General features: G+C 37.3%; 1 protein-coding gene across 2 annotated transcripts in view; it reads right to left on the reverse strand.

Moving 5' to 3' along the window:
• Positions 1-5,024: 5,024 nt before the first annotated feature.
• LOC121948552 (F-BAR and double SH3 domains protein 1-like) overlaps positions 5,025-15,499 on the reverse strand; it is a 30,327-nt gene continuing 19,852 nt past the window's right edge. Inside the window, exons 10-21 of one of the 2 annotated variants that reach the window (XM_042493971.1) lie at positions 14,878-14,973; positions 13,742-13,858; positions 13,543-13,647; positions 12,210-12,365; positions 11,358-11,486; positions 10,634-10,717; positions 9,799-9,943; positions 9,556-9,656; positions 8,534-8,644; positions 8,258-8,408; positions 8,089-8,144; positions 5,025-7,929 (exon numbers count right to left, since the gene is read on the reverse strand). In XM_042493971.1, coding sequence (XP_042349905.1) covers positions 7,879-7,929; positions 8,089-8,144; positions 8,258-8,408; positions 8,534-8,644; positions 9,556-9,656; positions 9,799-9,943; positions 10,634-10,717; positions 11,358-11,486; positions 12,210-12,365; positions 13,543-13,647; positions 13,742-13,858; positions 14,878-14,973 — 1,302 coding nt within the window. In that variant the 3' untranslated portion in view covers positions 5,025-7,878. Of the gene's footprint in view, positions 7,930-8,088; positions 8,145-8,257; positions 8,409-8,530; positions 8,645-9,555; positions 9,657-9,798; positions 9,944-10,633; positions 10,718-11,357; positions 11,487-12,209; positions 12,366-13,542; positions 13,648-13,741; positions 13,859-14,877; positions 14,974-15,499 lie in introns of both variants that reach the window. The other variant, XM_042493970.1, reaches the window with a different exon arrangement.

The following is a 15,499-nucleotide window of genomic DNA, read 5'->3' on the forward strand; positions in this document are numbered from 1 at the left end:
AATTACAAAAAATAAGACGATCCAGGTTGTAAAAAAACAAAAGAAATTCCATAACAAGAAAATTGGCTTAAAAGCACTCTTGATAGAAAAAACAACCTTGCCAATGCTTAGCTTTTTAAAATATTAAAGTAATTAAGGATAAGATGGGAAAGCAGCTATTAAAGTAATAATATGAAGCATTTTTACATCAACCTACACTTAGTTCATGAAGTTTATGCTTGATTTAAATACATTGAAAAAAATAGGTTATAACTGAGTTCGACACCATTACTGAAGATTACTGTCAAAGAAATTTCAACTTAATTGACAAAAAGTCCAAAATAAGAGGACATCAAATAACTGGCTGTGCAGTGCAGTGTCACAAAAATAATCACTTAGAAACAAAAGAAGACATAAATAAGACATGCAATAAAGGTTTAAACATCATATTGTGTCAAGAGTGTGTCAGAACTATAGGGCTACTGTAAAGAAAAATAATCCAAGAAATGATTCTTCAAGTAATCCACATAGTCTAATCATTAAACATTTTGTTCCTGAAGCAATCGTATTTTTTGGGCATTTCCCTTTATTTATAGGACAGTGTGAGAGAGACAGGAAAGGTGGGAGAGAGAAGGGGAATGACCTGCAGCACAGGGCCACAGTCCAGACTTGGACCCGGACCGCTGCAGAAGCCCTGAGCTAGAGGTCGCATCAAAATTACTTTTCTGTAACATTACAGCTTTAATCTTGAAATATTACAGATCTTCTTCATAATAACTCCCCCCTCAAAATTATGGCTTTTTTCCCAATAACCTCATTCTCAAAGTCTTAAGAGTTATGTGTCCTAACAGTGACCCTAATACACTGCTTAGCAGCACTGCAAATTTTAACAAGAGGGACAATTTTACTTCCTGCATGGGGACAATTTTTACCATTTTTACCCATTTAAAAAAAACCCAGCGTATCACTGACAATCTTCTCGCCTTGTGGTTCGCAGTGCAGATAGCTTTAGTTTAAAGGGATAGTTCACCCAAAAATAAAAATTCAGTCATTGTCTACTCATCCTCATGCAAATGGAAAGTCACGTTAAGTTTTATAGTTCACAAAACACTGCCGGAGGTTCACAGGGAAAAGACACTGCACTCATCTCCCGAACAATTGCAGCAAATGGGGACCAGGATTCAAATATAAAAAAAAAACCAAAAACAAAAAAAACACAAAATGTCTCCATACTGCTCGTCTGAAGTAACCGAAGTGTTCTGAAGCCCCAACGTGCCAAGTTGTTTTGAAAAATGTCCCTGGTGCCTTGTTTTAGCCTTGTTGTAGGCTGTAGCTCCTAGTGTGGGAATCACGTTCACGTATGTGCACTCGTGCAAAAGAGCTCGCAGTATCTGCACGCCAGTGTTTACATGTTACCTGGAGGCGTCCCCCACACACAGAGAGAGACTTGTGGGGTTAACAGAAAGTAACAAACTTTGTTGGATTTAAAACTACTGTGTGTTGTGGAGGCTTTCAGGTAGCATGTAAACACTGACGTGGCGATACCGCGATCTCTCGTTGGTCTTGTGCGAGCACACATACGTGAACGCGGCTCCCACACTAGGAGCTACATTCTACAGGCTACAACAAGGTCAAAACCATGACCCCAGTGACCACTTTGAAAACAACGTGGCACATCAGGGCTTCAGGAAACTTTTATTGCTTCAGACAAGCAGTATGGAGACATTTTGTGTTTTTATTATGTTGGGGTTTTTTTTGACGTTTGAATCCTAGTTACGATTTGCTAGGATTTTTGGGAGATGAGTGCAATGCCTTTTCCCCGTGTTGTGTGGGCTATTAAAACTTCACCTGACTTTCCATCAGCATGAGGGTGAATAGATAATAACTGAATTTCCATTTTTGGGTGAACTATCGCTTTATTTTGTGCTCACGTTTTGAGACATTTCCCTACCAGATAGAATACATTAAGTACTAAAATATGTTTGTAATTTCTAGAATTTGAGTAAACTTTACAGTGAGGCATGTTTGTCATAAGAAACACCATGGTAACGTTAAACCATAGAAGGGAATTTGTATTTGTTAGGACTTGCTGGCGGTCCGCCCAGTACACAGTCCAGCCTCCTGCCCTGGAGACTCCCTCTCTAGAGACTGGTTAGAACAGAAGGAGTTTATCACACACAGTTCAAAGGTTACATGTCAGAGGTCAACGTCATTTCCTGGCCTTTATGGGAAAGCAACCATGGGGCCTGTAGTCTGCTGACCCACTTTTTCTCTTACTCTCTTACTGTATGTCTTTCTTTTGCCCCAACATTTTACTTCAGTCATCTGCTGTTTGGCTGTGTGACTTGTTTTCTTTTTTTCTCAAGCTGACATGTGGCCAGAACGTCTCCATTCTACAAAGTATAAAATGCTGTCCATAAGAAATACAGAATATTATTTTAATCCAGAAAATGTAGATACTTTCTTGATCTCTTAATGAGTTTGTCTTAATGTTTCAAAATGATCATGATCAATTGTGTGTCACCCCCTGCTGGTCACCAAACGCATCACACATCCAGCAATCAAAGTGTATTTCCATCACCCAACTTCATCGCTTCAGTAAATATGCTCCCAATCTGCTATGCTGACACTGACATATTTATAATATTAACAAGCTATGTGATACTTTTCAACACATTGTGTGCTTGTGTGTTAACCTGCTGAAAAGTCATTTACAAAATAATCTTGTAAATGCCTAAAAGTATGTGTAAAGAGGACAGTGTTCTTGTGTTTTTTTATCTATGCACTATACTTAAAGCCATCTAAGCACCATAACATTGGCATAATGCATCTTATATGTACATTGCTTTGCAAATGTGGACTCATGTATATAAAAAGATATGGGATGTCTTAAAGGTGCAGCTACCAGTAGCCATATTGTTCAACACAGACTGATGTGGAGCTCTGTGTCTAGATTTTTCTCCCCTCCAATAAACAGCAGTTTGAATGTGAAACTCTGAAGTCAAGGTCAAAGGTCTGTCCTGACTGTTGCATGCAGTCACCAAAACATGGAGTCTATCAAGGTCAGATAGTAAGTTTGTATACGTGAAACCAAACAGGTGGCTGTACTGCAAAAACCCATATGTAGTCATGTAAGTCTTGAAAGCATAGTTTCTACTGTTTTTCCCAGTTCTTTCAAAGTAAGTATGTATGTATGTAGAAGAATATAAGGGCCAACATTAGGAATGTCAGTTTTGATTAACTTTGCTTTCAGTGACCTGACACACATTAACCTTTTGAAACCTGGAAAAACATCACTTTCCTTGTGCTCTGGGTTGGAAACTTTTTTGTCCACCTGCCAGTTTGGCTGGTAGATTCAAAAACCTGCTTGTGCTGATTTCAGATGCATTATACAAGTATTTAAAACATTGCACCCTAAGCTAATTGGTGCTTCTTCTTCTTTTTTTTTTTAATATTGGAAAAAGGCAATGTTTCACAAAATAGTCGATTTAGAAAATTATTTTTAAGAAAGATAGGTAAATGTCTAAGGTAAAAAAAACAAAACTAGGAAACAAATGTATTCATAATTATCATTATTTATTTATTCATTCATTTTTTATCTCTCTATTCAGTTATTTTGCAGTTCTTAATCTATTTATCTGTTCTTTATCCTTCTGATGTCCTGTTCTTATCATCTTTTCATTTTAATTTACTTGTTCATCTATCTCTTATTTATCCGTTTTATCTCATCTTTGTTTTATCGTGATGTCGTCTTTTTATATTATTTTTAGCGTCTTTTATTGCCTTTAATCTTATATATAAAAAAAATGTATTAAGTACGTTAACGCCTTTTGAGATCTGGCAGTTTTTTTTTTATCATTTTAATTCTTTTTATTTGATTTATTCTTGTTGACCTCCTGTATTCACATGTTGTTCATGCCTTACGATTGACTTATTTTTTAAAGATCTTTCTCTGTTTGGCATGTTTGTTCATTTTTATCATTCCCTCAGTTCCTGCCTTTGCATTGTCTGTTAAAGCAGCTTGTAAATAACAGTTTTAAAGGTGCTATATAAATAAAGGTATTATTATTATTTTCATGTTTAAATTTGTGTTACAATTTTTTTTTGTTTGAACCTTTTTTGCTTTTCTTTTTTTTTTCTTTTGGTAATTTTCTTGTACTTTTAACCGGTTTCTTTTCAATTTCTTTTGGGTCACTTTTGTTGCTCATTGCCTTCTTCCCAGCTCTTAAAATAAATCAAGCCAATCTGCTCACGTTTCAAAGGATTGACCGGTAACTAACCAGTTAATTTTTAAGACAAACACACAAATTAAAACAATATATGAGGTCTTACCTTTTAGCCCTGGCGCTCCACTGTCATAGCGAGCTTTAGCACCGCTCAGAGCGCCTGTTGTCCATTAAAGGTGATGTTGTGGTGTTTTGTGTTGTTAATATTTCGCCTTTTATATAATTTTCTGTTATCTGACAGACAACAGCCGAGTTATGATAACATGCAGCTGCATAATATTCGGTGTCCTCCCTCCAGTTTCTCCCAAATACATCCATGGTCTTTATGCTGCTTAGCTAGCATTAGCCATGCTTGCTTTACGCGATACCAGCGATACAAGGTGCGCGCGGTCAAATTTGACGGCTAGCAACAGTAATACCACTTGGACGAATTACATGTCAAGATGTAATTAGGAGTCACGTTTTTTTTACACTTAGATCCTGTATTTTTTTTTTTGTTTTTTTGTTTAGTTTGCTAAAATGTTAGTGTAGGTAAAGATATGAAATACATGGAGATAAAAACAAAATATTAATTTAACATGCACAAGCTTATTTTTCTTCTGTTGTCAGTATTCTTATTGTATGGTCTGACACTTCACTGCATGAGTTATTACAGAAATGTTTGGATCATGTACTGAGTGTAATTTTTTTTCTCTGAATATATATATATATATATATATATATATATATATATATATATAGACCTGGTAATACCTAGTGTGACACATCAGCAAGCAAATATTTTTATGCAATAATTTGTGTCCTGGTCCTGAGGTGAACTAGGGCCCAGTAGTCAAGAAATGTTGTTAGTAATTAAGCACATTACAAAGCAAAGTTAAAAATAAAGCAGAATTGATCGGAAAGCTTTACAGTGAATATTCAGAGAATGAATGTGGCCATAGTATTATTCGTAAATTATATACAGAGTATATTTTATTTTGTAAAAGATCCACTGTGGCATTCATTCTTCTGAATGTTACAATGTCACTTTCAGAACAAGGTTTCACACACCAGCAATGTCATATTCATAATGTATGAATATTAACAAGAACAAATCCAGTTCAGTTAAGAGGTCCAGTGTGCTACTTTTTCCAGTTTCCAGTTCAGTTGCTTGTATCTTCATTGGTATTTTAAAAAGACATATAACAACATAAATACTGCTAGGTGTGTGACTCATGACAATACAAGTTTTGTTTTTTGACAGCTGGACAAATAACAAATCCACTTTGGTCAGCTCATAACATATGTACCATGTTGCTGCCCTGGGACTTGGGAAAAATTATGTATTATAAATGTAAAAACATCATGATAATTCTACCAAAATGTTGAGATATCCAGCATTACAAAGATCAACAGCGATCATATTGAAGCACCACTGAAAAGCGCAAAAGCTAAAAAGCCTCAACAGCTTGATAAAATCAGGGGGTTTGTGATCTCTCTCTTTATGTTTTAGAGATGTATAATGTATTTATCCTTACTAGCAGGGCCTAGATCATATGCACAATATACACGTTAGTGATGTGACAGACTTGTAAATATGCAGATGTATCATAATTTACTCTTAAAAAATAAATACCAGAAGTTTGCTTTTCGGACTTGTTTAAGTGTGTTTTGTTGTTGTTAAGCTTGTTGACATCGGTCAAGGATCCTGGTAGTAAACAACAGTATAATCACACCAACATGTTACATTATTGACCATACCATAGTTAAAACACACATCAACCTCACCAGTATGATTTTTTATAAAATCCAAAACTATAAAATGCAGTAGAAAAACATTTATATTCATTAAGAATTGTTTTTGAAGAAATGATTCAATTTGACTAAAGTGCAAAATAATGCCGACAAAATGTCCTTGGATTTCCCAGCAGTCACATTCTAAGATATGTTCTCATATAGTAACTGCACAATATCATGTTTATTTGGATTAGCACGTTTACTGGTGAAGTCAATGCTTGCAGAATGTAATATTTTATTTCTAAAATAAAAGGGACCATTATGATGTTAACTGGTGTATCCTGCATGTTCTCTTCACTGTGCTGTTCTTTCAATATTCTTTCAGATGTGTTTTAACAACTCATTTCAAGCCACACAATTCAAAGAAATATTTTCAAAGAAAATCAAATACTGTTCTACATTTTCTTCAGTTTAACATGCGACATGTCATGTTTACACACAGTGCTGGCTACCATGTCATATGCTACACTAATATTGCTTCTGAAGCACTGGTACCCAACACCCACTAGGGGTCACCAAGGCTTCACAGGGGGGATGAGAGGCCTGTCTGATTTTAAAGGGTTTGAAAAAACCTTTTTAAAAATGTAAAGAGAAGGTTATTTGCAGCCTGCCATTCATTTATGTGAAGAAAATAAAATGAAAGTGTTATATTCAAAGTTTAGATTATTATGCAGGATATGAGCCTCACAGGATAAGAGCACGGTGAAGAGCTGAACACAAGCTTTATTCACAGAGCCTTTACTCTCCTCTAAACAGCCTCATCCTGCAGTTAAGAATGCAGGGAAAACAACCAAAGAGCTAACAGAACAATGGTCAAGTGCCAGAGAGAAGACTACACTGAAATAAACCTTTTAAATATGAATGATTGTTAAAAAATACTCCATCATATAAAAAAAACACCAAAAAAAAAAATCACTTAAAAACTTCCTGAAAATATCAAGAAAGCTAATCACAGATGCACTATAATCTGCTTAAAATTCATCCAATTAACTTTTTTGTTTTGTTTTAGACGTACTTCCTGCATTTCACTGTTTGATTTCATTGTACAAATTATCAGTTGTTCTGCTCTGCTATAGTTATGCATTGGATATAATATCAAATACCCATACAGTATGGGTCATATATTCTCTGCTGAAAGCCAACACAAAAAGCACCACTTTACCTTTCTTAAACTGTAATTATAAACAGCAACATGCTGTTATCCCAACTCGTCAAATATTGCTGCTTGGTCTGCACTGTTCATGTCTCTATATGCTAAATATCCTCCTGTATCGGGACAATTTATGCCTGTTAATTGCGTCTTTTCAAAATAAACTTTCATTTTCATAGGGAACGCACAGTTTCTTCTCGTTAGATGCATATAATCTTTTTCAAAATAAACATTGGTGAAACGTCTTGCATTTACATTCATTTCCTTGTCCAACAAATGGTTTAGAAAAAAAAATCCATCATGGTTTGGCTCAACATTCATAAAGGAAGTGAAAAGCGGGCTCCTGGATGAAAGTCCATGGTTTGTTGGACCCATTTACCAGCAGGGTTTCAAACTGGCGCAGTCCAGCCAATATTATACCATATCACTATATGACGCTGAAATCACTGACCAAGAGACGGTATTTGATGAGTTGGGAAAGAAAACAGGCTGTAAAGATTCATTATTTGTTTCCCCAAACAAGATATTTTGGAAATGAATAAGAATTATAATTCAATGTAAACATGTCACATGGAGTTTTTTTTCCATTGGTCAACTTCGTTGTAAGATTCCTCATCTTTCAACTAAGTTGACCAATGAAAAAAACCTAACAAATACTGACAAATACAAGTTACTTGTTCAATACTATAATAAAAGTACACCAAGTCCTGTAGTCTTGATTATTAATCTCAGTGACTAGTCTTTGTCTCAGGGCTGAGCTGAAGGCTTCTGTGTCGGAGGAGGAGGAGGTGCTCGACACTGAAACAGTACAGAGGGAGGAGAGAGATGTGTTGATTATCGCCAATCCCTGTCAGTTCAAAGATCTTTTCTACATTTTGTCATTGAGCAGACACTGTGATATGCCCAAAACTATATTCATTTATACCGACAATATTATTTTGTTCAAAGGTTACATACTGGTCTAAGTCGACTGCTGGAGAGATCTGGAGAGTTGTGGCTGCTGCCTGCAGACTCTGACGGGACAAAAGACACACTGACAGCCATCACCATCTCAGCTTTCTCATGTAGGAAAAGTGACATTAGAAAGGAGATTAAGAAACAAACCCTCTGCTATGACATCACTCACCGACTGAGTTGTCTGCCAGCTTTAGAGGAAACACCTGCTGTTTGTCCTCCACACAGCCAGGGGGAGTCGCAGCGAGTGCTGAACTACAGCCGGGGTCTGATGTGGTTGGGCCGGAGGGGGAGAAGGGAGGCATGGTTGGGGTGGAGAGAGGCTGGGTGGGACCAACATCAGAGGGGAAGTGAGATAATGCTTTTATGTGGTATTTGTAACATGATTTAGATAAGTTAGGATTTCCAGAATTATTCATGAAGCATACAGAGATTACAGTCTCACCTCCTCCTCCTCCTTTTCCTCCTCCTCCCCTTCATCATGGACCAGCTCCACCACTAACGATGGGAAGACACCGATCCGTCCATTCAGCTCTCCCTCCCAAAACCCATCATCCACCTGTAAAACATAACATTCATACAGGTAATGTAATGAGTAGGCTTGGGTGATGTGTAGTATTTCATACCTTCATACCTTCTGAAATATCACCGGGGTATATGGTGTAGGTGCGTGATGCTAACAAGCTCCCCCCAGCGGAAACTTACTTTCAGCTTTTCAAACTAATAACGACACAATAGAAACCCATAAAATGTTAAGAAAACTAAGATTCTCACAACTAGTTTCCTTATTAAACAGAGATATACAACTGTACACCTTTTGAGTTCAACTTTCTCTCAGCCGCAGAAGACTGACGAGGCTTAACTGCCTTATTAACTCATCATAAAACACACTCTATTCAACTGTGACAGAAACTAAGTAAAACTTCAAAATCCAAATGACATTTGCAATTAAACTAATAACCTAAAATCCAGCCTTGGATCACTACATCTCTCAATAGCATGCCATGTGGCTAACCTCATGGGCCCTATTTAAACAATCTACAGGGCATGGTCTAGCTTGATAAATCCTTGTATGAGTTTGTGAATTAATTGGAGCATGAGGGATTGTGGGATTTTAAAGGATTTTGAACATTGTGCCCTTTAAATTTAGGCAACAGAAGACTGCTTTTGTCTGATTCAGCCCCCACATAGGTACAGATAATGCCACAAAAAAAGAGGCATTACATCATCTGTCCCATGCAGCATTTAGCTGCTTAACAAGCCCTAATCACAGGTCTGGGATGGCACTTCTTTAAGTTAATTTAACATGACTAAATTAACTTGGATTAAACTAAATTGACATTAATTAACTGAATGCCCTTGTTAAATTTCTGGTGATGATGCTTTCTTAATGTTCCATGATGCATGTTTTATGCTCATTTGTGCAAAGCAATTCCCACTGGAGCAATAAAAGTTTCATTCATTACACACCTCTGCATGTCGACAGCGGATCAGGTGAATCAGTGCCCCCTCCTGGAAGGATAGCTCCTCTGCACTCTGGGCCTGGTAAGAGTACAGAGCTCTGGCTACTCCTGACACAGGAATCAAACCACACACTCACATGACATCACCTTGTTATGAATCATTTGTGCATACACATTACACACTAACATGGAACAGTGTTTTAGATGCAGTATGTAAGTAGAGATATATTGAGCTGTAACACACTCTGACCTCTGCTCCCTGCCCGCTCTTTGTTCCCAGTGGATGAGGTTGAGCTGAAGGAGCTGTCCAGCTGAGCAGAATCCTCAGCTGGTAAACACAGGAACTGCACGTAACGCTCAGGAACATACCCCACCTGACCACACGAGTTACACACCTGGACAGAGACAGGAAGTATTTCAGAGAGGCAGTGGAAAACATCCAGCAAACATTCAGTGTGTGTCTCTCTCTCTCTCTTATTTGGGACAGGCCTGTGGGCTTTTACTCGACTCTTTTCTAATCACACACTGAGCTGATCTTTAAAAAAAATCATTTATAACATAGGAATAGCTGTGTATTAGAGATTGTTGTACCATTACATGCAATGAAAAATTAACTACTTACTGTGTTTACTTTAAAACACCGTCAAGCCCATACATAAATGAATGAATGAATGAACGAACAAATGAATTAACAATCAAAGAGTAAAAAAAACTGCTAAAGCTAATGGATTTTGCAGCACAGGGCGACATACTCCTCAGGTGTGTGAAGGGAGAGATGTGGCTTTGTCTCTCAAAGACAGCTTACTCTGATTTTCTTCTCAACTTCACTCTGTGTCTCTGCCCTGCTGGCAACTCCGGGACCCAATGTTTATTTTTTGACCGCCCGTAGCAGCGTTAACACCTCCTGCTCCTGTAAGATTTGGGTTGGATCCCACGGGCTCTGCGGGATCCCAATCCCAATGCGGGGCTCTTCCACATACCCTGACAGCACGGGTATCATTTCCCAGAAATATGGAATATGTAACAGTAAGGAGAGGTAGTCCCTTCATTCAGAGAACTGTGTTTACAATGTAAGCAGACATTACCTTCAGCCAGTCCTCCATGTCTCCATCCTCAATCACTTGAAGCTCCTCCCCTTCCATGATAGACAGCTCATCTGATTGGCTAGCCTAGGAAGTAACATGTTTTTGTCATTATGAATTTCATCATTCAATAATTAACCAACTGCAGTAGTATACACACAGGACATAACACCGTTCATTACCTTTGACGAATACATTTTCAGTTTTTTTATATTCATTTCTGAGTTAATCCAGAGGTTTCTTTGGTTTCAGATGGTCACCACTGTTTTGGATAGATTTGACCTTTTATATTATTTTGATCAGACATACTTTATATATACTTTATATACTTATAAGTATACTTTTAGTTATCTATAATGTATAAAAATTATCTATTTAAACGTATCAAGCTACCAAACAGGATTTTAAAATTGCTTGCAGAAGCTTTTCTCGACTTCTTCCTCTTCCACCGTGTTGATTTGTCAGTGTGTAACACTGTTTCTCAACATGTTCTGGCCTGTGACTTCACTTCCCCAACTGTCATGACCACAGCTTTTAGAGAGGTGTCAAGCTGTCATTTTGACTTTTTTGAGAATTGTTGGGTTGGTTTATTTCTGAAGTATGGAGGAAGTTCTGAATAGGACCATGTAAAGCTTTAACCCCAAGATTAGAGAGGATGTGCTGTAATATTTTTGCAGAAGGAAAACGTGTAAACCACAAGTGTACATTTCATTAATGCGATGTCTACCTGATAGCTATAGATGACTCTGCAGGCTGCAGGGTAAATACACACTCCAGATGCCGACACTGGATCTGCAAAGATGTCTCCGTTCTCATCTTCATAGTCCTCAAAGTCAGTCAGCTCAAACTCATCTTCCTGACAAAGAATTTTAAAAAATTAAAAACACACAATAACCAGATGAGACTGACATAAAAAGCAAAATATCTCACATATTTCTCTATGTGGTTCATACTCCAAATATTTAATTCATTATATAACTTAAATGAGGACCCACAGCCCTCCTTGCCGGGCAATTGAACATTAAGATATCATTTTACAGTAGACAGAATGTTTTCATCTCTTCATGACTCTGATGTGTTTGACTGGATCAGTTTTTGACAGATCTGACTTTTAAGGGATGTGAAATTCTGTATTGTCCTTATTATCAACAAATCCCATAATAAGAATAAACCAACAATGAATAGATCATAATAACAAGTATCGTGTGTAACAGAGTTAGATATATCTTCTTCCTCTGTGTTTGAGTAACATTGAAAACAACTTTCTTATGAAGTAACTGAGCCCTTAATGAAGCTATGTATTATTTATACTATATATATAACTGTGTAAATATTTTTTGAAAGCACTGTAGTGTCACAATATCACTATCAAGGTATTTGGTCAAACATACTGTGATATTTGATTTTCTTCAGCCCTACAATCATGTCTGGAATGAGGTGTTACAAATGTCTCAGGCCTTTTTCATAGACAGTGTGTGTCTGTGTCTGTGTGTGTGTGTGTGTGTGTGTGTGTGTGTGTGTGTGTGTATGTGTGTGTGTGTGTGTGCACGTGTGTGCGTGTATGTGTGTTTTTGCCTACTGAAAAGTCCTCAGTCGACTTCCTCTGTTCACTGAGGCGTCTCTCCCTCTCCAGCTCCTCCTCTGCCTGGTTCATGGCGTTGTGGAGCCACAGTTCGATTCCTGTGACACTGTCTGATAACAGAGCCAGACGGGCTTCAGCCTTCACCCTACTGAGCTGAGACAGAAACAACACAACACACTTGTTCTTACATTTTGACTTGTCAATAGAGCACCTAGTATAGCCCTACAGTAGACTTAATAGACCGGGCTATTATGTGTTTAAATTGTTGACCTCAACAGGCTTGTATTTGGGACAGGCATCTATATGGGAGGGGTTTTCTTTCCTTTTGCACAAAACTGTTTGTCAGCAAAGATGGGAAATGGAATTAAATTATTTATTTAACCTTTTGAAACCCGGGCAGATTGGCCTTAATTATTTATTTAATTTTTCAAAAATATGGGAAGAAGGTAATGAACAACAAAAGAATAAATAACACAGAAGGTAACAAGAAATCTGAGAAAAGTCCAAAAAAACCTCCTCAACAAACGAACAAAAAAAAGAGAGAAAGTTAAATAAAAACATATAAAGCAAGAAATGACCAGACAAAATGCTTAAAAATTATAGTAATTCTGTAAAATAATTTTAAAAACATAATTATGATAATCATGAATATAGTTCAGCGGACACTTTTCTTCAGCTCTAAAAGTCTTTTACATTTACTAACCTCTTTTTTTGCATCTGTCTTGTTGACTTTGCTAGTAATTCTGTCTTCTTAGGTGCTCTCACAGTGTCATTACAATTAAATGAATGATTGAATTATGAGAATGTTACCAAGCTAACAATGTGAGTGGTATGTCCATATTGACAAACGTTTAAACAAATATACATATTTGTACACAAAATCTAAGCAGCTGGCTAACTTTAACTCAAGCAGGTCATCTGGTTTTATACATCCAAAGAACTTCAATAAAAATGAACTGCATGGTAACCTGACCGGGCCTCTAATACAGACAGGCCTTGATTTGTCAAAATGCATAGCCACATCGGACTGATTAAAGGGACTGGGCGGTTAATTGGGACTAGGCTTCCATTTAAACTTTTATGGTACATGAACTCTTCACTTTCCCCTAGTTTAGCTGTTGCAGGTCTTCTCCAGCTGCCCCCTCTCTGCTATAAGGAAGCATTTCAGGCTATTTGTATCCGATTTTTACGTGAGATTTTATTTGTTAAGTGAAAACTGAGGAAGGGAGAGGCTGAGAGCAGAATGGCGACATGATGAGGTGCAGAGCAGTAGAGGCTAGCTCACCTGTGGGGAAAAAGCACATTTAAAAACCATTAAGAAAAGAATTACCTTGGCTTTCCTGACGCTGTCCTGCACCTCTGCTATCTTCTGCTCCACACTGAGCCCCGTCTCCCCTGACAACAGCTTCAACCGACTCTCCAGCATCTGCAGAGCCTAAAAGACACACAAAGACACTCATGAATGTTACTTTTTTTTTTATAAGCTGCTGAAAATGTATACAGACAGTCATCATAATGATAAGTCTCACCCTCTCTCCATGGGTGATGATCTTGTAGTCCTTGGCGGCTTTAGCGGTCCATTTCTTGGCTTCTTTAACCAGACAGCCCTCTGCTTCAGAGGCACAAACCTCCTGTAGAGTCAACACCTGCACAAAGACAAACATCACTTCATTTTTCAGTCCAAAGCTTTGGTGCATCATTAATATAGCAGCCATTATCACAGTACATTTTTTATGACAGGTGTTGTTACATTACAGAGATAAACCATAAAATGCTGTTATATTCACCCCTGTACATTAACAGCAATCCATACAAAGTGAACCATACAGCCATTCGTATCATCATCTTTAAGCCCCCCCTTTTATTTTAAAATTCTCACTGTCATCATCAAAAAAAGACTAGAAATAATGGACCTTGATGTGAGTCCCTACATCATGTGAGGTGTGCATGCAAAAAACAGTCAACCGTCTTGGACAGCTAGCTATGGCTACACCACTTGGACAAACCACATGGTACCTACACAATAAGAGGCGCAAATGCACAAAAACATCCGTCATCTGGCTACGTCACCACCACTGGAAATGTGAGATGTCACTACAAAGCTGACTGTAACTCACTTAATTCTGAACAGATTTTAATGAAATTTGGTTTGTTGTAAACGCAGAAAATTGATCATGGTACTGGTTACTTGTTGGAATTAAAATTAGTTATGGGGGCGGATCGAATCAGTTCTACGTATACAGAGTTTGACAATAAATAATAATAATACTAATAGTCTGCTAATGATCATATTTAGGGTTATCTTTTCAGTGTATTACTAATATTAATAATTATGTATGTATATATGCATTTATTTATGGATTATTAAACGTATACACACACATATTTTAAACACACATACAGCCTATTTATTGCTTGGATTTAATGATGAACAATCTTCTGAAATGTTCCTTTACTTTTTGTTACTAAAAATATTTTTTTATCCATAAAATGCAGGGAAATTAGTGTCTTTTAAGAATTTCCGTCCTGATGAAGGCAGTTATCTTAAACTAGCCTCTGCACTGCCAAAGTTCACACACACACACACACACACACACACACACACACACACACACACACCCACACCCACACACACACACACACACAAATAAACATGCAAACACACCTTGTCACGTGGAGCTGGCTGGAAGGTGAATTCGGGGATTTTGCTGAAGGAGACAGATTCCTGAAGAAACTGCACAACATTTTTCTCTCTGGTCACCTGACAACATAGCAACCAATCAATGTTAATCTGGAGCAAACTAAACAATTCCTCTTACCCTATCCTTTTCAGGACAACAGCTTTAGAAATATATGCTCTGAAATAAGAGGAAACGTCTGCACCTCCATTCACCTTCATGAGTGCTGATTCAGGATAGTTTAAGCTAAAAATGCACTTTATCACTAGGGTGCAGGTGTTAAAATGTTTTCCGCCCACTCACTTTTTGAAGAGAATAAATTAACTGACCTCAGATTTCACTCAGTTGCTACATTGGTTCAGACATTTTGTGTATGTGTTGAATTTCCATCTGAAACCTTTTTTTCTTGTAAAACTTAAACCTAGTTGTACCAGTAAGCTTCTTAACTTTTCCATGAAAATTCAAAAAAATGTATCTTTGTTACTATCTTCTTGAATCTCTCTTTGTCCTTACTTTTAAACATGGTCTTATTTGACCTTTTTCCTCTGTGTGTTTACTTGTGTCTTCATTGCACATTTCTCCCCGTCTGCCAACCTCTCTGTAAAGTCT

Source organism: Plectropomus leopardus, chromosome 9, assembly GCF_008729295.1.
Source record: "Plectropomus leopardus isolate mb chromosome 9, YSFRI_Pleo_2.0, whole genome shotgun sequence".
NCBI classification, from domain to species: Eukaryota; Metazoa; Chordata; class Actinopteri; order Perciformes; family Serranidae; genus Plectropomus; species Plectropomus leopardus.